This window comes from Colias philodice, chromosome 17 (genome assembly GCF_061535455.1).
Source record: "Colias philodice isolate Cphi_HAF_F1 chromosome 17, ilColPhil1 Martin Lab GWU primary, whole genome shotgun sequence".
Lineage (NCBI taxonomy): Eukaryota > Metazoa > Arthropoda > Insecta > Lepidoptera > Pieridae > Colias > Colias philodice.
In genome coordinates, this window is record NC_143102.1 from 11,107,934 (window position 1) to 11,135,473 (window position 27,540).

The 27,540-nt window shown below is 39.5% G+C and overlaps 2 protein-coding genes across 4 annotated transcripts; both read left to right on the forward strand.

Annotated features, from left to right (window-relative positions):
- Positions 1 to 402: 402 nt before the first annotated feature.
- Positions 403 to 26,391, forward strand: kel (kelch protein). 3 transcript variants are annotated; one of them, XM_089705576.1, is made up of 12 exons: positions 403 to 698; positions 1,426 to 1,479; positions 1,886 to 2,042; positions 2,408 to 2,542; positions 2,989 to 3,072; positions 4,801 to 4,980; positions 5,858 to 5,932; positions 6,147 to 6,206; positions 9,296 to 9,415; positions 12,984 to 13,385; positions 20,133 to 20,600; positions 26,244 to 26,391. In XM_089705576.1, the coding sequence occupies exons 1-12, from the start codon at positions 658 to 660 to the stop codon at positions 26,340 to 26,342; spliced, it is 1,875 nt and encodes a 624-aa protein (XP_089561702.1). In that variant the 5' UTR covers positions 403 to 657; the 3' UTR covers positions 26,343 to 26,391. The 3 variants fall into 3 exon arrangements, with proteins under 3 accessions (XP_089561702.1, XP_089561703.1, XP_089561704.1); XM_089705577.1 differs by having other exon boundaries at positions 1,426 to 1,473; XM_089705578.1 differs by lacking the exon at positions 4,801 to 4,980.
- On the forward strand, positions 26,364 to 27,498 carry LOC149481359 (uncharacterized). Its single transcript, XM_089706091.1, has 3 exons — positions 26,364 to 26,453; positions 26,534 to 26,851; positions 27,244 to 27,498. Exons 2-3 carry the CDS (start codon positions 26,534 to 26,536, stop codon positions 27,496 to 27,498), a joined length of 573 nt encoding a protein of 190 aa, XP_089562217.1. The 5' UTR covers positions 26,364 to 26,453.
- The last annotated feature ends 42 nt before the right edge of the window (positions 27,499 to 27,540 follow it).

The window sequence follows — 27,540 nt, forward strand, 5'->3', positions numbered from 1 at the left end:
AACACACAAAACCTATGTCCGTTAGGCGATCGCACATTTCTCTGTGAAAGTAAAGTTTAATTAAAGATTTTAATATTTTGTCTTTCTTCTGACTAGTGTGTGTTTATTACAATCCAATTATCCAATATGTAAATTTTGGAGGGAGGATAAGTTTTTTTTTTCGTTGTAATTTTTTTATAATCACAGATAATATTATACTATAATAGTATGAATAAATTAAAGCTCAGCGAATTTCTAGATAATCTCTACTAATACGTCTATTTTTATTTACGTTGAAAATAGTACATACTGGAGAAAAACATACATTTACGTACAGAACTAATTCTTAATTAATACATAATTTAAAATACATAGGTACGTAAAATGAACCGTTCACGCAGTTGACATTAGATAAATGACAGTAATATGTCAACTGTCAACGTCAGTAACAATAATTGTCTGCAAGTGGAAATAATGGAATAGAATTTTTCGCGATACCGTTTTTTTTTCACATCAATAAAAGCATCTTATAAACACAATGTTAGTGTTTATCAATATCGCAATGTCTGAAAAGATTTTGCAATAAATACTATGAGAGAAATCAAACTGAAATTGTAAAAGGTGGCCGTGGACTGTGGTCTAGTGAGTGGTGGGCGATTGTTTTGCAATCAAACAACGATGGAAGGTGACAATGCAGCTCCTGAACAAGAACAAGCAGCGTAAGTTTAGTTATATCTTACAATTTTTTATAAATATTTAAACATTTGCTCTAATGACAAACTATTTCATGTATAAATCACAAAAGGGTGGGACCTGAAATGTCTACAAAGCACAATCAATAAAACCCTTTTCCTTTTCTGTCATTTAAATATATTATTTGAAAAAATCTTATTTTTATAGCATCCTAAGCCTACATTATAAATTATAAGTAATAATTAATCTGCAAACAGCTAGATTTCTGTATGATATTGCACTTGGAAGCTAAATATTTTATATACAGTGTTATGTAGTTATGTCAATGAAGTGTGCCTGTTTACATATTGCTCAATAATGTGACCTTAAATCACTGTTTGTATACTAATAAATAATCCTATTGGTGAAGCATACAAAATATTGAGAAATTGTATAGAACTTTTATCTGAATTTATTAAATAAAAAATGATTTTTTTAAAGTTTAACTAAGAACTGCAAATAATCTATGTGAGCGTTTCGAAATCACCCTTGTAACCTGTTTACTTTATTCTTTATTTCTTATGATCTATTGTAAAAATCATGAAATGTCATTTTAAAAGTACATATTTATTCTCAAAAATAGTAAGGAATTGAAAAAAAGTGTAGAGTAATATGATTTCACTTTACAAAAACCTTGTTTTCTTTAAACTGCATTTAAAAGAAAATAAATAAGAATTTGTTTTCTCTATAAGTCCCTAATAATTATACTTCCAGCGGAGGCGGAGAGCACAGTGCGGCCGAAGGGGATGGGGACAGAGGGAGGTACAGGTGTGAATTCTTTGTTTGCTTATATGATCATTTTGTTGCAAAGGTTTTGCACTTTTTATTTTTGTTTTTTTTTTCATGATATCGTAATGGTTTTTTTTATATAATGGCGTCACCACAATCTGGCCTGTAATTATCCAAGAATATAATTTTCATAAATCTACTGGGTATGGTATGGGTACTATGGTTGTATTGCTAGAAAAAGCACAAATGTGAATCACTGGCATCTATTTATTTCATGTACCTGATATTATGACATCACATAACTTCAAAAACACAACTCAGATATCAGCATTGAGTTTTATGTATTTTTACACATTTGTTTTTTAATTTTTCAACTTGATGTGTGAATAATTTAAATTCTCTCTTGTATGTTCCACACTGATGATACGTGTATATAACGTTCCAGCATAATGGACCGCTGCCCCTCGCAGTCGTCGCTGGACGAGTCGTCGCAGCGGCGCGAGTCGGGCGAGCAGGAGGCCGGCGCGCAGCACGCCACGCAGCTGCTCGACGCGCTCTCGCGGCTGCGCAGGGACGCGCTGCTCTGTGACGTCAGGCTGCAGGTACGGGTTGAAGACAAGGAAATAATATGAAAAAACTGCTCACTACATATTATAAAACAAAGTCCTAAAGTGCGTCTTTCTGTCTATTCGCAATAAACTCAAAAACGACTGCATCGATTTTGGTTAAGTTTTGTCTGTTTTTAAGTGGGTCAAAATTAAGTATATCCAAATGAGTTGATAACATACAGATACACAGGTTAAGCCAATAAAAGCGTGATATGATAAAAATAAAGTTATTTTTATGGAATTTATAAGACCATTACAGAAAGTATTTACACAGCATGTAGCATCAAAAGTTTCATAAATCTAAATAAATATAGGATTTTAGGATGATATGGAATGTGCAATGTGCGTGATGTGCGCAGGCGCAGATCGACGGCACGTCGCGCGTGAGCGAGGGCGTGTGGGCGCACCGCGCGGTGCTGGCGGCCTGCTCGCCGTACTTCCGCGCCATGTTCACGCAGTTCACCGAGCGCACGCGCCCCACCGTCACCATACAGGTACCGCGTACTTCCGCGCCATGTTCACGCAGTTCACCGAGCGCACGCGCCCCACCGTCACCATACAGGTACCGCGCACGCACACAAACACAAGTACGTACACCCACACTCACGCGCACAGATGCACATGTACATGCATTCGCGTGACCGTCGCTACACAGGTTATACGCCCACAGACACGCCAATACGCAAGCATACACACGCATACATGCACACTCGCACTTACATAACTGTATCGGCTGTATAATATCATAAGAAGCTCCCTATGCTTATGATATGACTGCTAATATATGTAATTAATCACTTCTTCAAATATATCCAACTTTTCAATAAATATACAATTTAAATTTTTAATACATGTATATTTGAGTGTAAATACTGAAACAGAAAGATATTGCGTCAAACTCATATTTCATATTGGTTATATGTTGACTATATTTTTGCAGAATGTTGAACCGAGTGCTCTGGAAGCAATAATAGAATACGTCTACAACCCAGACTCGCTTGTCATCACTGAGGACAATGTACAGGTATGTATTGTGTATTAAATAAAATAATGCGATTTTTTATGATTCTTCATTGAGTGACACTATATTTCCTTATTTTGTTTTACTTTTCAATTGTGTAGCGAATTAAGTAGATTGAAAAAACATATTTACTATACAACTAACTAATCAAGATAAAGAATGACAACAAACTATATGCACTGCAAATTTTAATATCGACGTTATATTATTAAATACAGTTTATTTTGCCTTCCGTTCTTATTGTACTTTGCACATGCGATTTTTTAAATAAAATAAATTATTCTTTTTAAACTTTGTTTACAAATAAATGTAAATCGGGTATAAATCTTAATAAACAACTTTGCCAAAAGACTTCCTATTAGTTTGAATGCAATTAAAACACGGATAAAGCTGTTCATGGAGCTCACAAAATGTTTGTAATGTGTATATATCAGTCAGAATCGACATTCGAAATCGAAAATTTAACAATAATTCCAAAAGTTTTCAAACTTCGGTCAAGTGAATGGTTCATTGAGACGACAATAAATTTCATTTTGCAAACTTGTCCGCAGTCCGGAACATTGTTAAAATTGCAATTAAATTATTTTTTTGCTGTATGGTCGTGAAAAAAATTCCAAAAGTTCTGCAAACTTGGGAAAGTTTTCGATATAATATTTCATATCACGTATTAAATTTGCAACCAATCTAAGTGTACGGAACATTGTTAAAATTGCAATTAAATTATTTTTTGCTGTATGGTCGTGAAAAAAATTCCAAAAGTTCTGCAAACTTGACACAGATATCGGAAATATATACCGAACGGTTGTATAAATTTGCAACCTTTTTCGTTGACCGTAACATGTTTATTTATAATTATTTTTAACTAGAGGTCCGCCCGGCTTCGCCCGTGGTACATATTTCGCAATAAAAGGTAGCCTATGTCCTTTCTCGGGTATCAAAATATCTCCATACCAAATTTCATGCAAATTGGTTCAGTAGTTTAGGCGTGATTGAGTTACAGACAGACAGACAGAGTTACTTTCGCATTTATAATATTCTCTAATAAATCTAGGTTTCCACCCGCGGCTTCGCCTGCGCAGTCAAAGAAAAACCCGCACAGTTCCCGTTTCCGTGGAATTTCCGGGATAAAACCCAACCTATCTGTTACAATGAATTTAGCACACATATATGTGTCATTCGGTTCAGTAGTATTTTCCCGCCTTATAGAAATTTTGCTGGCTTATAGAAATTTTCCCGACGCATAGAAATTTTCCTGACGTATAGAAATTTTCCTGGCTTGTAGAATTTTTCCTGATGTATAGAAATTTTTCTGGCTTATAAAAATTTTCCTGACGTATAGAAATTTTCCGGACTTATGGAAATTTTCCTGTCTTAAATTTTCCGTTCTCATCGAAATTTTCCTGGCGTATAGAATTTTTTCTGGCTTATACAAATTTTCCATATCTATATAATTTTGCGGCAGAGAAATTTTCCTCACGTATACAAATTTTCCTTGTTTATAGAAATTTTCCTGACGTAGAAATTTTTCGGACTTAAGGAAATTTTCCTGTCTTATACAGAGTTACTTTCGCATTTATAATATTAGAATGGATTATGGCATGGTTTCCTTAAAAGTATGTAAATTGAGTTCGATGAGCATTAACTATTTCGTTATCGATAAGTGATATGTTGGAACGTTGACAATACGACAGTGTCGGTAACGGTGGGGTGTGGGGTGCGGTGTGTCGGCAGAGCGTGCTGTCGGGCGCGTCGCTGCTGCAGGTGGCGGGCGCGCGCGCGGCGAGCTGCGCCTTCCTGGCGGCCGCGCTGTCGCCCGACAACGCGCTCGGCATCCGCGCCTTCGCCGACCTGCACGCCTGCGCGGACCTCGCGCACACCGCCGCCACCTTCGTGCACAAGCACTTCGTCGAGGTGATCCCCCCCCACACACCGCCCCACACACACACATCCGCGCCTTCGCCGACCTGCACGCCTGCGCGGACCTCGCGCACACCGCCGCCACCTTCGTGCACAAGCACTTCGTCGAGGTGATCCCCCCCCACACACCGCCCCACACACACACATCCGCGCCTTCGCCGACCTGCACGCCTGCGCGGACCTCGCGCACACCGCCGCCACCTTCGTGCACAAGCACTTCGTCGAGGTGATCCCCCCCCACACACCGCCCCACACACACACATCCGCGCCTTCGCCGACCTGCACGCCTGCGCGGACCTCGCGCACACCGCCGCCACCTTCGTGCACAAGCACTTCGTCGAGGTAATCCCCCCCCACACACCGCCCCACACACACACATCCGCGCCTTCGCCGACCTGCACGCCTGCGCGGACCTCGCGCACACCGCCGCCACCTTCGTGCACAAGCACTTCGTCGAGGTGATCCCCCCCCACACACCATACAACATCACATCACATCACATATTCACATCACATCACATCAAAACATAGCCCAACACAACACGATTTAACGCCACACCATGCTCACATCTTATCTCATAACTCATAACGCCTTCACGTTCTAGCATACGCCATCGCATTACACGACGCCACGCACAAGCATTTGGCGCCTTCTTGTACCAAATGTGTAACGTAAGATTTATGTTAGTTTGTTTAATCTTTTACATTAACATCATACACATACATCTTTTACATTCATTTACATATTATATCATCTTCACCACATACATGGCCTGTTTCCTATTTTAGATTCCTTTTGAAAATTTTAGCGGTTTCGACTGTAATACCGTAACACTTGAGAGAAACTAAGTATGAATGTTTGAATGTTTCAGGTGCTAGAAACGGAAGAGTTCCTGGCACTGGACGCGGACACGCTCGCGCAGCTGCTCGCTAGTGATCAGATCACGGTCGGTTTTATTTCCATTTTAAACGACTACAAAAAGAGTCTTCAATGTGTGTGACAGTGATTCCTTTTATCACGTCTTTACTATTAAATGTTGCTATAAATTAGTGACACTTTATTGTAGTATCGTTTGGTCGATTCGATGATATTAATTTAGTAGCCTAGCGATGTAGAAGAAGTTTATATTTCTACAAAAAAATCAATTTTTAAACTTTCAGGTGCCAAACGAAGAGGTGATTCTGGATGCCGTCGTACGCTGGATGCAACACGATCCCGAGGTGTGTATGTATACAATTCGTTAATTTGTTTTGTTTCTTTTATTTTATTCATATTGTTTTTTATTTTATTCGATTTGGATGTGTACATGATGATAATGATTTTGAGTTTAATACTGTGAAAAGTGCAGCTATAGTCCGGGCAATTCGAAGTTACATAAAGTCCCAACAAGATGATTTGTGTGAAGTTGTTAATAACATAATTATAAACAATGTCTAGAAGTTCCCCATCATTCCCCTGTAAGGTAAATATTTTATTCATGGTCAAAGGTTAAAAAATGAGTTTTTCGCGATTTTCAGCAAAACGGTAAGTTTTATCATAAAACCTCATACAAAAATTGTAGATCATAAAATTATCTATAAAAAATGTATCAATACTTTTTTTCTTACGAGCCACCGTTTCTGAGATATAAAGATTCAAAAAGTTATAAAAGTTGTTAACTCATTTTTTTACTTTTGACCTTGAATAAATTTTATTCCTTACAGAGGAATGATGGGGAACTACTAGATATCTATATATATATAAATGAATTGCTGTTCGTTAGTCTCGCTAAAACTCGAGAACGGCTGGGCCGATTGAGCTGATTTTGGTTTTAAAATGTTTGTCGTAGTCCAAGGTAGGTCTAAACGGTGAGCAAATAAGGAAAAATTGCGAGTAAGATAGAGTACGACGACAATTCCATTTTCCCATATAAAAGTTGAGCACTTCTTTCTGTCAAACATTTGACGGTATTTGTACTCTCAGTTCCACTCGAATTGAAGAACGCATTAAATAAAGACTTTTAAATCGACAACATAATATCAACTTTTCTCATAACATCGTGTATTTAAATATCAAAATATAAAATTAATTTTGATTTTCGTACATGTCAATCATTAGTTGTCAAACCTGTCAAATACGCTAAATATTGTTTGACATTCATGCGTTCAAAAATGTATTTTGTGTAAAATAATTAAAAAGTAAAAAGGGTGAATAAACTATTGTCTGTATTTTTTTTAAATCAATTATTGAAAAGTGCAATTAAAGCAGATACAAAAATTCCTCAAATATTTGTGTTTACGCGTGCTTTCAGAAATTGATAAGGTAGGTATTTTCGGTGAGGAAACTAACCAAGAAGGATAGTTCGATTAAGTATTTAAAAAAAATCTTTAAAAATGTAAAAATTCTGACAATTATTTGTCGCGATTTCGTCGACTGCTTCAAAAATATTGCCTTGAAATAATATTATAACGTTAAAACTGCAGAAACGGAGGCCATGACTCATTCAGTTGAACCAAGCTAAATTGCGTTTTGAAGATTACATCCATTTACGCGATGCAATTAGCACAGAGAAGAAGATGCAGAAAATGTTGGGCTATTTAGGTGCTTAGGTGCTATTTTATCGGCGACCTATACAGGTAGCCCAAGTCATACGCTTGAATATGCGCAAGATGCAATGACATAATAATATGTTCGTCATTATGGTCGCCCTGGATCTATTCATTACATTTACATGAAATCCAAAATGGATGGAAATTATTCTACTGCTGCTTCCCGGACAAGATGATCAAGTGATCGGCTTGACATTACCACACGTGTTTTCAAGCAATGAGTTACTTACATTAAAGCAGCACATCTTTCGGATTATTCAATGATGGATGTATCCAATCGAATGAAAAAAATCAGGCTTGCAGCATGCACACATTTTAATTTGTTTAGTCGAAAGACTTCGGGCAGATAAAATAGATGAGATTGTATGTGCGGGTATTGCTAATCCTGAAATCGATCCAGACCGACATTACCTATGTTGATGATTGACAGCAAGTGTTCCAATAGGAATCCACGAAAATTTACTGTAGAAACTATCACAGGCAAAAAGATGATAGTGGTAGAACTATCATAACTAAAGTGAAAGGAAACGATTTCGTGGTCGACACCAGTTAAAGAATGAAAAGAGTTAATCCGAATGCGAATGAAAATAATTTTTATACGTGAGGAAAATTTCTCTTTGCCGTAAAAATTTCTATAAGTCAGGAAAAATCCATGTCGGGAATATTACGATAAGTCAGGAAAATTTCTATAAACAAGGTAAATTTCTATACGCCAGGAAAATTTCCGCAAGTCCGGAAAATTTCAATACCCCAGGAAAATTTCTATGCGTCAGGAAAATTTCTATAAGCCAGCAAAATTTCTATAAGGCAGCGAAATTTCTATACGACAGGAAAATTTCTATACGCCAGGAAAATTTCGATAAGACAGGAAATTTTCGATAAGACAGGAAGATTTCTATAAGCCAGCAAAATTTCTATAAGGCAGCGAAATTTCTATACGACAGGAAAATTTCTATACGCCAGGAAAATTTCGATAAGACAGGAAATTTTCGATAAGACAGGAAGATTTCTATAAGTCAGGAAAATTTCTATACGTCAGGAAAATTTATATAAGCCAGGAAAATTTCTAAACGTCAGGAAAATTTGTATACGTGAGAAAATTTCTCTTTGCCGCAAAAATTTCTATAAGTCAGGAAAAATCCATGTCGGGAAAATTACGATAAGTCAAGAAAAAATTTTATAAGTCAGGAAAATTTCCATACGCCGGGAAAATTTCTATAAGGTGGAAAATTTCCATAAGAAAGGAAAATTTTTATAAGACAGGAAAATTTCTATACCTCAGGAAAATTTTTATAAGCCAGGAAAATTTCTATACGTCAGGAAAAATTCTATAAGCCAGGAAAATTTCTATGCGTCGGGAAAATTTCTATAAGCCAGCAAAATTTCTATAAGGCAGCGAAATTTCTATACGACAGGAAAATTTCTATACGCCAGGAAAATTTCTACTGAACCGATTACAATGAAATTTAGCACACATATAGAAGGTAACTTGGATTAACACATAGGGTAGGTTTTATCCCTACCTAGGGCGAAGCCGCGGGCGGAAATCTAGTTGTTTATGATTATGTTTTCAACAACTTCACAGAAATTCAGCTCGTTTCACACTCATTTTTTGGTTTAAATTGACCGGGCTACTATTTCGTTTTGGTCGATGTCGATTTAAAAATTGGCTTTGAAAAGTAGGCTCGTTTGGTACTTTACGTATGTGTCGTGTATCCCAGAGCCGGCGGCCGCAGCTGGGCGCGCTGCTGGAGCACGTGCGGCTGCCGCTGCTGCCGCAGGACGTGCTCGTGGCGCGCGCCGCCGCCGAGCCGCTCGCCAGCGCCGAGCTGCGCGTCAAGGTGCGTGTGTTGCAGAGCAGCCCTCCGCAGTGAGACCACACTACGATATTTCGTCCATTTCGACACAAAAGACAGATACGACCAATAGACCAGGGTAGAAGCCTTTAAAAATAATAAAAAGTGAAAAAAATCGCAGTAGGATGAAACCCATTAGAAAAGGAGGAAAATATGATAAAAATGTAAGGAAAAATAAATTAGGTCAATCCGAGTTCGGGAAGTGGAAGGGGGAGCTTTTAAGAGAAAAAAATGGTTTCTCTCGATTTCCGACAAAACTACAAGTCCTACGGGAAAAAGTTCAATGCCAAAATAAAAAGATCTACAACTTTTGTATTAACAATTTTTTCACATAACCTCAAAATTTAGGTGAAAAATTAAAAGAAACAAGTTTTTGGTTTTTTCATTTTTATCTACTTTAAAATTTATTTTTTTTCTACGAAATTTGGTGGAAACTTACTTTATTGTGTCCCAAATACACTGTAATTTATTTGATTGAAAATATTTATTTTTTTCGCCTTATTTCAACTTAATACCAAAAAACAACCTAATTTTCAATCAAAAATTCTCCCGTCAAAATATGATTTTTTTGCAAAAACTTGGAAAGCCTTTTGTTCATTGAAATCTCTACTTTCATATGGTGTAAAAAAATAAACATTACCATAGTAAATGTTCTCAGGAAATGCATACAAACAGTGTGACAATGAGCTATTACTAAATCAGGCAAATTTCTCAAACTACCTGAAATGTTTTTATCGACATCATTTTGCTTTTGAATATGCTGTAAAATATTATATGTACTTAGAACAGATATTTTTTTTTCTTTTGAAATATTACCGAAAAGCCGATATAGAGTTCAAGAGAAGATATAGAGTTCGAGAAGTGTGTGTATGAAAAACCAAAAACCTAAATTTTGAGGTTATGTGAAAAAATTGTTAATAAAAAAGTTGTAGATCTTTTTATTACCTACAACTTTGCCATTGAACCTTTTTCCGTAGGACTTGTAGTTTTGTCGGAAATCGAGAGAGACCATTTTTTTCTCTTAAAAGTTCCCCCCTCCCACTTCCCGAATTCGGATTGACTGTAATTTATTTTTCCTTACATTTTTATCATATTTTCCTCCTTTTCTAATGGGTTTCATCCTACTGCGAATTTTTTTTGTTTCAAAAATTATCGGCACTGGTCTACAATGGGAAATCTTCATACAAAGAGTTCGAAACGACGCAAACGAGTGCGTCAATGAAAATCGTCCGCTATATTGATGGTAGCGTCAATAGCAAGTGTCGCATCCAAAAATTTTGAATCTTTAAGACACATACAGGCAAAAATATTACTTATTGTGTTGATAAAGTTGACATGTTATGATTAAAAATAGTACCTAAATTTTACACTTTCACATTGAGTAAAAAAATACAAGTAATTTTTTTAACTTTGATTAACCAGCCGGTACTCGCGAGTACGGTGGTGCTAATATTAGATGAGAATAACTGGAAAATTTCAATGAAATTTGTTGTAACTATACTTATTAATGTAATAAAGTTGTGTTTGTTTGAACATGCTATACTTGGGAATTATTAATTCGATTTGATAAATTATTTCGGTGTTAGATAGCCTATTCATTGAGGAAGACTATAGGCTATATTATATCATCTCGCTAAGATTATTAGGAGCGGAGCACTGCGGGTAAAACCGCGGAGCACGGCTAGTTTTATATACAGGGTGTCCCAAAAAGTAGTGATGAACGGAAGCTGGGAGGTAGAGGACCTAGAGAACTATCCGAATCACCCCCATGTATGTTATGCGATTTTTCGTATTTTCGGAGTTATGACATTTTTTTCAATTTTTCATCTATCGCTGAGTACGATGAGATTTTTATTTATGGTGACGTGACTTATTGCGCTAGATGCTTGATTTTTTTTTGTGTGGTAAGCTGAAAGATAGGCCAATTCAGTATGGTAACATTTACTATCGTTAGATCTTCGAATGGAATAAAAAAAGAATTAAATGCCAAGAAAGATAAAATTACCCAGTATGTTCACAACTTCAAGGGCCCATAAAAAAATAAAATCACATAAAAAAAGTTTTCCATTTGGCTTTTAAAAACTCGCTCTATCTATCAGGTAGCTACCCTAAAAATTTCATTTTATTATTCAGAAGGCTTCAATCGAAAAATTGAAATCTAAATGTGGTAAGTGCAAAAATTTTATTAACATGATGATCATTAAAACCAAATTAAAACCCATAAATAGGTGTTTAATTACCAGAAATTTTTAAAATAACCCCGCTGTTGCTCAATGCAAGTGCGACATCACCGTAAAAAGTTGTCTTTTAAATGTCTGAATGCCCTTTTATCATTTTTAATGGTTTCTTCTGCTACTATGAATTTCCGGGTTATTTCGTCCAAATTGTAGCATCCTCTCAAGTAGCCGAGGTCTTTTTAGTATCCCCATTGAAACAAATCAATGGGGTTTAGGTCGAGGGACCGTGCAGGCCAGGCTTTAAGGCAGGCGTCACCAGCGCATGCGCAGGCTGCAACGACCAATCCATCTTTCAGGGTATCTTTGCCCTTTAGCCTGGCCTCGACGGTCCTCGGACATAAACCCTATTGATTTTTTTCCGTGGGGATACTACAAAGACGAGAGACTGCCACAATTTGAACGAAATAACCTGGAAATTCATAGTAGCAGAAGAAACCATTAAAAATGATAAAAGGGCATTCAGACATTTAAAAGACAACTTTTTACGGTGATGTCGCACTTGCACTGAGCAATAGCGGGGTCATTTTAAAAATTTCTTGTAATTAAACACCTTGTTATTGGTTTTAATTTGTTTTTATTAATCATCATGTTAATTCAATTTTTGCACTTACCTCATTTAGATTTCAATTTTTCGATTGAAGCCTTCTGAATAATAAAATGAAATTTTCAGGGTAGCTACCTGATAGATAGAGCAAGTTTTTAAAAGCCAAATGGAAAACTTTTTTTATGTGATTTTATTTTTTTACGGGCCCTTGAAGTGGAGAACATACTGGGTAATTTTATCTTTCTTGGCATTTTAATTCTTTTTTTTATTCCATTCAAAGATCTAACGATAGTAAATGTTACCATACTGAATTGGCCTATCTTTCAGCTTAGCACACAAAAAAAATCAAGCACCTTCCGCAATAATTGACGTCACCATGAGTGAAAATATCACCGTACTCGGCGATAGGTGAAAAATTGAAATAAAAACGTCATAACTCCGAAAATACGAAAAATCGCATAACATACATGGGGGTGATTCGGATAGCCCTTTAGGTCCTCTACCTCCCAGCTTCCGTTCATCACTACTTTTTGGGACACCCTGTATAAAGGTACGTATAACACTTTCGTTAATAATTAAAGTCAACAATAATATTGCAAATCTCTTTACAACAACATTCGTTGCTCTTTTTTTCTGTCTCACATTACTGGTCTGTGAAGACAGAAAGAAATAATTTTTAACTATCGTAAATTGTGTTACTTAAATGTACGGCATCATATACATGGAAACAAAGCAACACCTCGGTGTGACGTGTGTGTGTGTGGTGCCGCAGGACCTGGTGATCGAGGCGCTGTCGTTCCACCTGCTGCGGCCGGAGCGGCGCGCGCTGGCGGCGGCGGGCAGCGCGCGCGCCCGGCCGCGCCAGCCGCCGCGCGCGCCCGCCGCGCTGCTGGTGGTGGGCGGCCAGGCGCCCAAGGCCGTGCGCGACGTGGAGGCGCTGCAGCTGGGCGCCGCCCGCTGGCGCGCCGCCGCCGACCTGCCCTCGCGCCGCTGCCGCGCGGGTTTGGCGGCGGTGGGCGGGCGGCTGTACGCCGTGGGCGGGTTCAACGGCACCCTGCGCGTGCGCAGCGTGGACGTGTACGACGTGGCGGCCGACGCCTGGAGCCCGGGCCCGCCGCTCACCGCGCGCCGCTCCACGCTCGGCGTCGCCGTCATCGGGCACGTCATCTACGCGGTGAGACATGCTCGCTTCAACATTGTATTAAACATTATAATACGGCCCAAACTCAAAAAAAGAACACCTACCCTTTGACGGCTAACGTTTCAACTTTCAATATATTGTTTTATTATTTTTATTTATGCCGAATGGATTTGTCCAGAGTGAATTTGTGTGGTGCGAATCCAAATTTAATAAAAATTATTATTAAGTTATACAGTGTGGAAATTTTCGATGGACCCCTGAGGGAAAGTACTTGAAATACTAAAAATAGTAAATTTTGCTTAAAAACTTAGGCCCCGGAACCACAGATACAATAGAAAATCTATTGTGTCGTGGAACGATCGGGGGTTATCTCAATGGGTTAAAGGAAACATTCCTTTATTTTTTAAAAGAAATAGAACTACATTCGACGATTTTCGAAAACTTACTTGCATCGACCGGGAATCGAAGTAACTAAAAATTAAAAACAATACTTTTTTTTCATCAAATCGATACAGATAGGTTGTCTAAACCGTTGGTTTAATAGAATAAGTTTTAGTATTGTTTAGTTCCATCAATCGATAATAGATGACGCTAGTTGTAGAAGCTGTGTTTTTAAGTCGCGCTTATGTTATTTTTTTGTAACTAGATATAAGCAAAATGATGTTGTAGTTCCGCGACCCTTGGAAATATACGGTCAGAGCGTTTTTGTGTGTTTTATTTCCGCCTCTGACCTAGTGTGTACTACATTGCTGGTGGTACATAACATTGGTCCTTCGAGCCGGATATTGGAGACCAGGGTCCAGGTGGTGACGTCAGCGGCCTTTGGAGGGAGCGAGAGGGAGAGCAACCGGGACGTCAGCAGCCATTGGAGGGAGCGAGAGAGAAGCAACCAGGACGTCAGCGGCCATCGGAGCGAGTGAGAGGTACAACAACCGTGACGTCAGCAGCCTGCGGAGCGAGCGAGAGGTACAACATCCGTGACGTCAGCGGCCAGTGGAGCGAGCGAGAGGGAGAACAACCGTGACGTCAGCGGCCAGCGGAGCGAGCGAGAGGGAGAACAACCGTGACGTCAGCGGCCTGCGGAGCGAGTGAGAGGGAGAACAACCGTGACGTCAGCGGCCTGCGGAGCGAGCGAGAGGTACAACACAACAACCGTGACGTCAGCGGCCAGTGGAGCGAGCGAGAGGGAGATCAACCGTGACGTCAGCAGCCAGCGGAGCGAGCGAGAGAGAACAACCGTGACGTCAGCGGCCTGCGGAGCGAGCGAGAGGGAGAACAACCGTGACGTCAGCGGCCTGCGGAGCGAGCGAGAGGGAGAACAACCGTGACGTCAGCGGCCAGCGGAGCGAGTGAGAGAAACAACCGTGACGTCATCGGCCAGTGGAGCGAGCGAGAGGGAGAACAACCGTGACGTCAGCAGCCAGCGGAGCGAGCGAGAGAGAGACAACCGTGACGTCATCGGCCAGTGGAGCGAGCGAGAGGGAGAACAACCGTGACGTCAGCGGCCAGCGGAGCGAGCGAGAGAGAGACAACCGTGACGTCAGCGGCCAGCGGAGCGAGTGAGAGGGAGAACATCCGTGACGTCAACCGACTCCGGAGTACAGGTGCGAGGGAGAAGGATTAACAAGTAGTGAGTGAAGTGAAACAGTGAGTACTTTGAAGTTTAATTAATCAAAATTGGACCTTAAGTCTAAGAAAATAAAGTGAAGCGACGGGGAATCCATGCCCAAATTGAACTGAAGTTACTTTAAACACTTAGAGAAATTTGCATTGTTTACATGAACTTAGAATATTTTCAATGTTTATATTGACTTAGTTTTTGTTCGTTGTATTGAATAGACACTTGTAAAAGTATTTACCACTTATAATATTTTAGAGTTGAGGAGACAGTTTACACATTTGAGTTAGCTTTGTTTTATGCAATTTAAACATTAAGTTAAATTTATTTAATTAAGTTTTAGAGTATAAAGTATATTATTGTTGTTGTGAAGTCTCTAAAATATTATAATGGAAGTATTTAATAGAATTCAAGAAAATAGTAAAGAGCTTATCTCTAAAAATAAAGTAAATTTTAAAAAATTCCCTAAGGAAAGAATTACTGTTTCGTATGTTGAAACTCGTTTAGAATATTTAGAAAATCAGTGGCAATCATTTCGCGATACTCATCGCCAAATAATCAGCGAGATTTCTAAGAGGGAGTTAGACTCTTCTAGTTATATTAAAAATTCTATATATATTGAGACCGAAGAACTATATATAGATTACAAAACTGAATTGAAAGATGCTTTGATTGAATTAAATGGAAATAGCCGGTCCGTGGTAAAGTCAAGTAAGTCAAGTGAGTCAAGAGAGTATCAAGGAAAATCTGTCATAAAATTACCTGTGAACAATTATACTTTGACGGATAGTATTGAGTCTGGTCAGTCTTATGTAGCGAAGTGTCCGTATTGTAAGGAGGCAATTCATAAATTATATAATTGTAAGGAGTTCGGTCGGACTATGATGTGAGACATAAATTTGTACAAAATAGTCGCTTATGTTTGAATTGTTTTGGTAGCAACCACTCCGTACTTTCCTGTCGCCAATCCACCAGATGTAAGGTTTGTAAGCGTAAACATCATCCATTGCTTCATCCCGAAGAATCTAAAAATGTTGAGTCCCATCAAAAGAATGTGGTTGTCTCTTCAGCCACCACATCTGAACGCGATGTTGTTACGTGTGTCTCGAATGTCCGTAGTCAAGTTCTTTTGGCTACTGCAGTTGTGGAAGCGGAGTCAAATACAGGTAAGGCTAATTTTAATTTGCGATGTTTATTGGATCAAGGCTCAATGGTTTCTCTCATCACAGAATCCACGGTCCAGGCTCTTGGGCTAAAGAAAATTCCAAATAAGGTTTGTATTTCTGGAGTTGGAGGTCAGGAAGATTCTTTAGCGTCAAGATTTATGGTAGAAGTAAAAATCAGATCAATTTATAATCCCAAGCTTACCATGGTCGTTCAAGCGCACGTTCTCGGTAAGTTTACATCTTTTCTTCCACCAAGTAAAGTCAATGTGCAGTTGTGGCCAGAGCTTACACACCTGCAATTGGCTGATCCGAAATATGAAGTCCCAAACAAAATTTATATGTTGCTGGGTGCAGAGGTATATGCGCAGATACTTGAGGACGGTATGATAAAGGGTCCCCCTGGATGTCCGTTAGCACAGAAAACGCATTTAGGGTGGATATTATCTGGGCGCATTCAATCAGAAATGTTAGATTCTGGAACGCACCAACAACCGAGAGTAATCATCAGCATGCACGCTGGATGCAATGAAGATGAATTACTAAAAAAGTTTTGGGAAATAGAATCAGAGCCATGTTTGGCAAGCAATAAAATAATGACAATCGAAGAAAAGGCGTGTGAAGATATTTTTGAGAAGACAACTAAGAGAGACAGGGAGGGAAGATATATTCTTGACTTACCTTTCCGCCCCGAAGTAAAGCATGAATTTGGAGATACACGAAGTGTAGCGGTGCAAAGGCTAAAGAGTTTAGAGAAAAGATTTAAGAACACCGAACTCAAGAATAATTATTCGCAAGTGTTGAAGGAATATTTGTTGCTGGGTCATATGGAAAAAGTACAGGAAGACTCGGAAGAGACGCGGAGACGTTCGGTATGGTTACCGCATCATGCAGTAGTCAGACCAGACAAAAGCACTACTAAGACGCGAGTAGTATTCAATGCGTCAGATAGAAGTGCTAATGGTATGTCGTTAAATGATACCCTGATGGTTGGCCCAAGACTACAACCAGAATTACGTCATATAATCATGAGATGGCGTCTCCACCCGATATGCCTAATAGCCGACATCATAAAGATGTATAGGCAAGTAAAGCTGAAAAGGGAGCATACAGATTATCACCGAATCGTGTGGAGAGATGACAACAACGAAATCCAAGATTATCGTCTACTTACCGTTACCTTTGGCACTTCCAGTGCACCTTATTTAGCGGTCAAAGCTCTCCAACAGCTTGCAGTCGATGAGGGTGGGAGCTATCCACTAGCTGCTGCAAGACTAAAAACGGACTTTTACATGGATGATCTGTTAACCGGGTGTGATTCTGAAAAAGAAGCATTACGATTATATGAAGAAATGACTGAATTGTTAAGTAAAGGAGGTTTTAGGCTACAGAAATGGAGTAGTAATAGCATGGAGGTGATGGAAGGTTTTGAAGGAAATATAGAACAGGACAGGGAACTTAAGGAGGATGACGTGACTAAAGTAGTAGGTCTCTTTTGGAACCGCCGTACCGATGACTTTAGTTATAGAGTTCAGTTTTTATCAGCGTCGCTTCCTGCAACCAAAAGAGAAATTATAGCAGAAATTTGTCGACTGTACGATCCGCTTGGTTGGATCGCTCCATGCATCATCACTGCAAAAATATTCATACAAAAATTATGGATGACTGGATTTGGATGGGATGATAGATTACCGTCTGAACTTATTAGTGAATGGATAACTTACCGTGAGGAATCATTTCAGCTAACAAATTTCCAAATACCGCGATGGGTGCAAACACGAAGCAAAGATACAGTTGTGGAGTTACATGGGTTTAGTGACGCTTCACATGCCGCCTATGCTGCTGTGGTTTATATTCGTTGCGTTTCTGAAGATAAACAAATTAAAACCCACCTGGTAGCTGCAAAAACTAAAGTTGCCCCGATCAAGCAAATCTCCATACCTCGACTGGAACTCTGCGGTGCGGTGTTGGTAACTAAATTGTTAGTTGAAGTAGCTGAAGTTTTGAACATACCAATTTCACAGTTGCATGCTTGGACGGATTCCACCATCGTCCTAGCGTGGCTTAGTGACCATCCCAGTCGGTGGAAAACATTCATAGCCAACCGGACTTCTGAAATTCCAAATCATTTAGAACCTTGTAAGTGGTCGTATATACAGTCCAAAGAAAATCCCGCTGACTGCGCGTCTCGTGGAATACTACCTTCTGAGCTAGTTGAGAATAATTTGTGGAAGTATGGTCCGGATTGGTTAAGTAAGATTGATATTCAGTATGGTAAACCGCTTTCCATATGCACTAAAACTGACCTGATAGAAAGAAAGATTAAAGTACATGCTGCTTCTAAGGAGTTGCGGAATTTGTTTGCAAAAAAAAGAAAATTCCAATTTGCGTCTTTGGCGGTTAACACAAAGGATGATCCAGCATTTTTGGAAGCATTGGTCCCAGGAGTGTCTTACCCAATTTTTTTCCAAGGTAAGGTCCCCGGCATCAGGGTAGGAGACGTGGTCTTAGGGAAGACAATTTGCCTCCTGCAAAATGGATGTACGGAGTGGTGGTGGACTTACATCCGAGTAAGGATAAGGTGACACGTGTTGTCACGTTGAGATTTAGGGGTTCTCACATACAGAGACCGACTTCGAAACTATGTGTGTTGTCCGTTAGAGAAACATAAATGTAAAAAAGAAAAAATATAAATATCTATCCTGTTAACCGTAGCTCGTAAGTAAGGAATAGTTATTAGTTTAAAGAGATCTATTTGCTTCTATGTATTGCTGTATCTTTTTGCACAGTTGTATTTTTTTGTATTGTGAAGGACTATTCGTCCTTGGCGGGCGGTATGTCTAAACCGTTGGTTTAATAGAATAAGTTTTAGTATTGTTTAGTTCCATCAATCGATAATAGATGACGCTAGTTGTAGAAGCTGTGTTTTTAAATCGCGCTTATGTTATTTTTTTGTAACTAGATATAAGCAAAATGATGTTGTAGTTCCGCGACCCTTGGAAATATACGGTCAGAGCGTTTTTGTGTGTTTTATTTCCGCCTCTGACCTAGTGTGTACTACATTGCTGGTGGTACATAACATAGGTCTATCTGTATACTTATCGTAATTTTCCCGACTTATGGATTTTTGAGAAATTTCCCTGACGTATAGAAATTTTCCTGACGTATAGAAATTTTCCTGGCGTATAGAAATTTTCCTGGCGTATAAACATTCTCCTGACTTATACAAATTTTTATAAGCTTATAGAAATTTTCCTTTCTTATAGAAATTTTCCAGCTTATAGAATTTTTCCCGACGTATGGAAATTTTCCTGACAGAAATTTTTCCTGACTTATCGTAATTTTCCTGACTTATGGATTTTTCCTGACGTATAGAAATTTTCATGACTTATACAAATTTTCCTTATCTTTATAATTATGCGGCAAAGGGAAATTTTCCTCACGTATAGAAATTTTCCTGTCTTATGGAAATTTTCCAGCTTATAGAAAATTTTCCGACTTATGGAAATTTTCCTGGCGTATAGAAATTTTCCTGACGTATAGAAATTTTCCTGACGTACAGAAATTTTCCTGACGTATAGAAATTTTCCTCTTCAATCGAAATTTCCCTAACTATTGTTAAAATCATTTTTCTAATCTTCCTAAAATTGGAAATTTTGACGACTGATTAAAGTAAACCACCCACCTATTCCCACCCACATCCCGTACGCTATGCTCTCTATCCACAGGCCGCGCGTGCGCAGAATGGCTCAGTATCTGCAGAGCTGGCGAACGTATAAACTCGCCCGGTCGTTAGGCGTGTGGTACCTACATATTTCGCAATAAAAGGTAGCCTATGTCCTTTCTCGCGTATCAAAGTATCTCCATGCAAATTGGTTCAGTAGTTTAGGCGTGATCGAGTAAGAGACAGACAGACAGAGAGACAAATAAATGAATAAATAAATTAGTATGGATATTGAATTATTATCTCAATCGGATCGTGTGTGCGTGTGGCGGCAGGTGGGCGGGTTCGACGGCGCCACGGGGCTGAGCTCGGCGGAGGCGCTGGACACGCGCGAGGGCGTGTGGCGGCCGCTGGCGCCCATGAGCACGCGCCGCTCGTCCGTGGGCGTGGCCGTGCTGGACGGCAAGCTGTACGCCGTGGGCGGGTACGACGGCGCCTCGCGGCAGTGCCTCAGCTCGGTGGAGCGGTTCGACCCGGCGGCGGGCGCGTGGGAGCCGGTCGCGGAGATGGGCGCGCGGCGCTCGGGCGCGGGCGTGGGCGTGGCGGGCGGCGCGCTGTACGCGCTGGGCGGGCACGACGGGCCGGCCGTGCGCCGCTCGGCCGAGCGCTACCGCGCGGGCGCGGGCTGGGCGCCGGCGCCGCCCATGGGCGCCGCGCGCCGCAACGCCGCCGTGGCCGCGCACGCGGGCCGCCTCTACGTGGTGGGCGGGGACGACGGCGCCGCCAACCTCGCCACCGTCGAGGTGACGCTCAGATATTCTCTAACGAACACTTTATTTCATTTTTATTTATTATTTATATATTTTTTTATTATATTCGTTTAAGAACATAACGGTCATACATGCTTTCGTATAAAAAGGCCCGATGAAATATAGATATTTTTTGTCATAATGACAATTGACCCTCGTCGACCGTATCGGTCAATTAGGGAAAGCTGGCATGTTCACAGTACTCACACTTATGCAATTTCACTTACAGTATGTTCAAAAATAAATGCGACTCTAGTTTCATTTTAGACTTGAATTGTAAAATGGGTGCGTTGTAGATAATATTATATATGCAAATATAATTACTTATGAAAGCTCTCATAATTTACCTGTAAAATTATAATTTAAAAGTAAATCAATTGATGAAGTTAATTATTTATTCTAATAATAATCAATTGGATAAAAGTATTAATAATCATTCAATTTAAATCAAATAATAATTAAATTCCTGACTTTGGTCGAGTAAAGATATTATCTAAGAAATATTATATTTGTAGTACTTAAGTACGTAATACCTACCAATACGCGCTAACAAATATGTGTTACATGTTTATTGTATAATTTTCACACTATTGGTTTTAAACTCAAACTCAAACATTTATACAATTAGACTTCTTCTAGAAGCACTTTTAAATCGTCATAACAGTTTAACAGTTTTAACATTTACCACCAATTCAGAAAGCAGTATCTATAGAGAAGAAGACGAATCTATTTAATCATAATCGTAATCTTCTACTTCACTGTAACTTTCATCGCTCGAAGAACTCGATGTTTCGTTGTCGGAATTTCTTAATGTTATTATAAATGAGTCAGTGTAATTATCTACTTTTGGTTCTAATTGAATATATTTTTCCTCATGTTCTCGCGTCTTTCTCCAAACGTCACTAAACATATCCAGACTAATAGCATTTGCTTCCTTTCTAAATAATTCTTCCACAGTTTTCAAGTTAAAGTTCACATTTTGTGATGCTACTTGCCCTTTAATTATGCCCCATAGTAACTCTATTGGGTTGAGTTCTGGATGGTATGGTGGAAGGCGCAATACACTATGTCCATGATCTTTGAGGATTGCATCAAGTAGGTAAAAATTGTGTATAGTTTGGCTTATTTTTTTTAATAATGTGATAACTCTGATTATTAATTAGTAATTTGATTTTTGAAAAAAAATGCCGATTTTAGTCAAAATTTATATTTTTCTAACAAGATCCTTATCATCCAAATTTCCACCTTGGTGAGAAAAATTGACATTTCTAATGAAAATGAACAAAAAATTAAATGATTTTATTAAATACTGTAAAATAGTCTATAATTCTTCCATTTACTGTATCACAAAATTCTTCATAGATTTTTAGATATTCGTACTACACCAATTACATCACCCTGTATTTATAAACAATTGCAAAATATGACACATACATAGGCCGGGAGATACTGACACAAAATTTCGGGTCATTTGTAACAGAATGGCGGTTCTACAGAGGTCTTATTACGCAATGACTAAAAGAAAAATGATGGTCAGAACTCAGAACGCTGGTACCAGTGGACTAGTCGCGTGGGCGTTAGTCGAACTCGTCGGATAAATAGCGAAAGTCAAACGATTTGTACCACAAAAATTTTAGAATTCACCGATAGCCCATAAAAAAGATGTAGGCGGTAGTGTCATGCCATACTTTTCCGGTGTAACTTACAGCCCCCCATACCGACGCGATGCGTTGATTAAAAAAAAAACAATTCAAACATTTGTACCAGGCTAACTTTTGCACAGGTAATCATCATCGTGCAGACATTTACGAAAATCGCCATGCCATACTTTTCGGACGATTCCAAATGGCCACCATACCGCCGAAAATCTGCAAAAATAAATTTTTTTTCGCCAAACAATTTGTACCAGTATTGCATTTGGATTTTTGGAGAGTATTTGATAAAATGTGACCATTATTATATTTGCCATACTTCTAGTAGGGGGAAAAAGTGCTGCCATACTTCAAAATTAATTTATTCGTCACGTTTCAAAAATACGACTGTACAATACGTAAAATAATTTTTTACGGTATGGAATCATTATATTCTGTTTGTTTGTATACAATTCTACCTAGAAAAAAATATCGCAGATTGCAAACATGGGGCGGATGATTGTAAGACTTAAGCCAAGACGTAAAAAAAAATGAAAAGAATTGGCGATTTGTACCAGTACGGCATTTTTGGAAAGTATATGATGCAACGTGACCATTATTATATTTGCCATACTTTTAATAGAGGGAAAAATTAGTGCCATACTGCTACAAATCGTTCAAACTACGAATAAAATCTTACAATAAGAAAAAAATCTTATACACATTCGCCACCTCCCACAGGTATGGCATTATCACACTTCTATTTATAATCATTCAGGAGTTGTTGAAAAAAAAATGTAGGGTGGTACAAATCGTTTGGCGAGAAAAAAAAATCAAAAATTTGCAGATTTTCCGCGGTATGGCGACCATTTGGAATCGTCCGAAAAGTATGGCATGGCGATTTTAGTAAATGGCTGCACGACGATGGTTACCTGTGCAAAAGTGAGCCCGGTACAAATGGTTGAATTGTTTTTTTTTTAAATCAACGCATTCACGTCGGTATGGCGGACTGTAAGTCACATCGTAACTGTATGGCATGACACTACCGCCTACATCTTTTTTAAGGGCTATCGGTAAATTCTAAAATTTTTGTTTTACAAATCGTTGGACTTTCGCTATTTATCCGACGAGTGTGACTAACGCCCACGCGACTAGTCCGCCGGTACCAGCGTTCTGACCATCATTTTTCTTTTTGTCATTGCGTACTAAGACCCCTCTAGACCGCCATCCTGTTACAAATGACCCGAAATTTTGTATCAGTATCTCCCGGCCTAACATGTGCAATGTGTAAATGTGTTGACGTTCCAGCTCTTCTTAATATACCTATACGTGGCTAGCGAAATGCCAGCCCTGGCAGGATCGCCATATAAGGTTCGCGTGTTAAGAGAGAAATGATACTGTCGAGATCCAGATACAAACTAATTTTGTTTATTAAAAGGTCTCATTATATACTCCTCACAAGAACATTAAAAAATAATCAATATCTAATAATTTATCATTATAAAATTTAGCTGTTCTTCTTAAAAAGGTATTCTTGGCGTAATTGTGTTACAGGGAGTGACTTCAAATGTGTATCTGCAACGTGAGGAAATTCTGGGAACTCTTAATTTAATTTTTTCCAATAACAAGCCTGAATCAGTTATGCAATGTATGATCTTATAAAGAAACATCTGGTCCAAAAATAGACGACGCTTTTCTAGTAAATTTATTTTATGTTTTTTAGAAGTAGTTTCATAATTGATAAAGATATTTCCAATTCGATATAATTTATTTTGAATTTTTTCTATTCAATTCTATTTCTTATTAATTTATTTCGATGATTTAAAACACGATAAAAAATGAATTTTTAAATGTAGGTATAAAACTAAATCGATATAAATATAAGCCTTTCGTTATATATTTAGTTATTTAATGTATTTGTATAATTTGTTTATAAACTTTTAAAATAAAATAAGAGCGCTGCAGTCGTACCTGTAGTAACCCCATATAGTAAGAATAAAATTATTGTTATACTAATAAAACCTTTTTTCGTTCGTAGTCTATGCTTTATTTTAACTATATAAAAGGACAAAATTGTGTAAAATTAAGTGTATTTTTGTAGTAAGTTACCCGCGCATAAAAAAAATAAAATAAATATAACTCGTATAGTGTAGCGATACCTCGTTCTGAATCACGCAAGCGAAATATGTTCGCCATAGAACATATACAGACGTAGTCATATAATTAAGAACGCTGATATAAAGGGAAGATTTTTTCAGACTAAGATGCATAACTAATTTCATGTAATTATTTTTATTTTTCTCGATATAGAAATACTTTTCCAACAAATCACTGTATTCATTAACAGCCAGCTAAAGACGTGATAAGCCAGCTAAAAATTAATAGACAAACTTTTTACACTACTTTTAAACATAGTATTCCTGGTCCTGGCTGGTCACGTAATTAAGAACGCTGTAAATAAAATTACTGTTTGTATAATTTTGGCGCCATTAAGTGTTGCAAAAGATTAAAAGTGATAACTTCTTATTAAAAAAATGGGAAAAAATAAAAGTTGTGATAAATCTACTAGGGAAGTAATAATAAAACTTCGCGGGAAGAATTGGTCTTAAAAAAAAATAGCCGACCGTCTGCAATGTTCAAAAACTATGGTTTTGCTCGCCATAAGGCATTTTGATACGTATCAAACAACTTCGGATGTCCCAAGTATGCCAAGACAGAAAAACAACTCCTCGAGAATCGAGATGACCGACACATCGTCCGAAACACCGAAACAAAATCCTTTTAGAGGGTCCAATGAGCTGAGAAAAGAATATTTCGTTGAATATAACCCTTCAGCAATCTCAGCACGCAATATTCGAAGACGTTTGGTAGAGGAAAAATTGCATGGTCGGATAGCAAGAAAAGTACTCATGTTGAAACTTTGCCACAGGCAAGCCCGACTTAAATTTGCAAGATAATATGAAAACTGGACTGTGCGACACTGGAAAAATGTACTTTTTTATGTATGTTCCAATGGAAAACGTTATGTAATATGTTCGACGTCCTCCGAATACAGAATTCGACCCTAAGTACACGAAAGTTACATTAAAGCACGGCGGTGGAAATGTGAAAATTTGGGGGTGCTTTTCTGGACAAGGTGTTGGACCAGTAAAGTTGATAGAAAGTAACATGGATCAACTCCAATACAAAAATATACTGGAAAAAACAATGTTACCTTATGCTGAAGAAGTTCTAGCGGTTATTTGGACATTCCAGCATGACAATGATCCAAAGCACACTGCGCACGCTATAAAGGAATTTCTAACAGCGCAGTCAGTTTCTGTTTTGGACTGGCCAGCTAACAGCCCTGACCTAAAACCAATAGAGAATCTGTGGTTCGAAGTAAAGAAAAAGATTTCATATACACAGTGTCGAAATTTAAGGGAGCTAGCTGTACGACGTTTTCTTACAAGAATGGAACTCTATTTCTCTAGAAAAATGTCAAAAATTAATAGAGTCAATGTCTCGCCGGTGTAAAGCAGTAATTAAAAGCCGTGGACATATAGCATTTAAATATTAATTTTAGTTAAACACTTATTAACTTGCTTTAAACAATTTTCGCGCTACGTATTATTGTAATTTTTTTAAATGAAAGTGTCACACAAAACAATTCCCAAGTAGATAAATTAGGTAATCGTTCTTAATTATTTGTCCAGTTTCACTATTATTTGAATGTGTTGCTTTGGTAAAATAAATTATTTAAAAAAAAAATGCTGGTGATTTTATTATTTATTCTTAAACTTAGTTGCTCTATTAATATGGCTATTTTATGACATAACTATAAGCACATCTCTGTGTATGACATTATTTAAATAAAAATTTATAGTACTTCAAATCATAATTATATGACCACAACTGTATATACAACTTTCCGACATCGAGTAGACTAATAATTGAGGATCCTCTCCTTGTGGATGGGGGGATTCCACCGTTCGTTCGTTGACGTACAACAACATAACTGTGTCAGGTGTTCGACCCGACGACGGAGCAGTGGACGACGCTGCCGAGCGCCATGTCGCTGGGCCGCTCGTACGCGGGCGTGGCCGTGGTGGAGCGCGCGCTCTGACCCGCGGCCCCGCCCCGCGCGCCGCGCCCCCCCGACCCGCGCGACCCCCCCGACCCGCCCCGCGCGCTCTACGCCAACGACCCGCCCGCGCACCGCTGCCGGAACAGATTCGTGAGACGCTTTCCATTACTTTACTTCTCATATATTGACCATTTCCATTGTGTTTAATATCATTGTTACCACGTTTCCAGATGGACGAGAACGTGTACGAGAGCGTGGAGGGAGTGGGGGGTGTGGGCGGGGCGGGGGGTGTGGGCGCGGGGCGCGGCGCGCTGTACCGCTGGTGGCGCGTGGGCAACGCGTGCCGGCGCCACCGCCGCGCCTCGCAGACGCTCGAGTTCCACCAGCATGCGGGGGCGGGGCGCGGGGCGGGCGGGGCGGGGCGCGGCGTGCTGTGCGTGGGGCTGGTGGGCGAGCGGCTGTCGGCCTCGTGCTCCACCATCGACGCGCCGTGCGTGCTGCTGCTGCGCCGCCGCGCGCCCGACCGCCACCCGCTGCACCGACACGCGGTACGCGACACGCACCAAATATCACTTATATTTGAGTTCAAACTCAAACATACATTTATTTATTCAATTAGATTTCCTCTACAGTTAAGTGCTATGTTAGAAGAACTTTTATCTGTGTATTAAAAAAATGGTGTCTACGGTGACTATTTATTATATACGAGAAAGTTTGCGAGCTATTGACTATTAATTTTCTCTATATTCGATTACGTTAGAAGCTGATTTTCCGAAATATTTTTTTTTTCATTAAAAATATTAGTAGACTACAAATATGTAACGTGGCCATTTTATAAATGCCACTCGCCTCTTTATCATATAAAAATTTTAAAATAAAATAAATCAATATGTACCACGTACGTGTAACTAGCGTACAACTGAGAGCAACGTGTGCGCAGATGGAGGAGCACGCGTGCTGCGAGGCGGACGAGCAGCTGCCGGAGGACCGCTCCGCCAGCGCCTCGCCCGAGCGCGCGCGCACGCCCGACCCGCCGCCCGCCGGCCCGCCGCCCGGCCCGCCGCCCGCCGGCCCGCCGCCCGGCCCGCCGCCCGGCCCGCCGCCCGCCGGCCCGCCGCCCGCGCACGAGGACCCGTACGACAGCGCCGGCGACTCGGACAGCGCCGGCTCCACCGCCAGCAGCCAGCAGTACTGAGCGCACGCTGTTGCAGTGGCCCGTGCCGTGTACAGTGCACAC

Bases quoted from the DNA above. Each gene is read 5' to 3' on its own strand.
- kel (XM_089705576.1), top strand. From the start codon at position 658: ATGGAAGGTGACAATGCAGCTCCTGAACAAGAACAAGCAGC. The intron at 3,073-4,800 runs GTATGTATTGTG...GTGTGTCGGCAG, and splicing joins TCACTGAGGACAATGTACAG to AGCGTGCTGTCGGGCGCGTC. The intron at 20,601-26,243 runs GTGACGCTCAGA...TAACTGTGTCAG, and splicing joins CCAACCTCGCCACCGTCGAG to GTGTTCGACCCGACGACGGA.
- LOC149481359 (XM_089706091.1), top strand. From the start codon at position 26,534: ATGGACGAGAACGTGTACGAGAGCGTGGAGGGAGTGGGGGGTGTGGGC. The intron at 26,852-27,243 runs GTACGCGACACG...ACGTGTGCGCAG, and splicing joins ACCCGCTGCACCGACACGCG to ATGGAGGAGCACGCGTGCTG.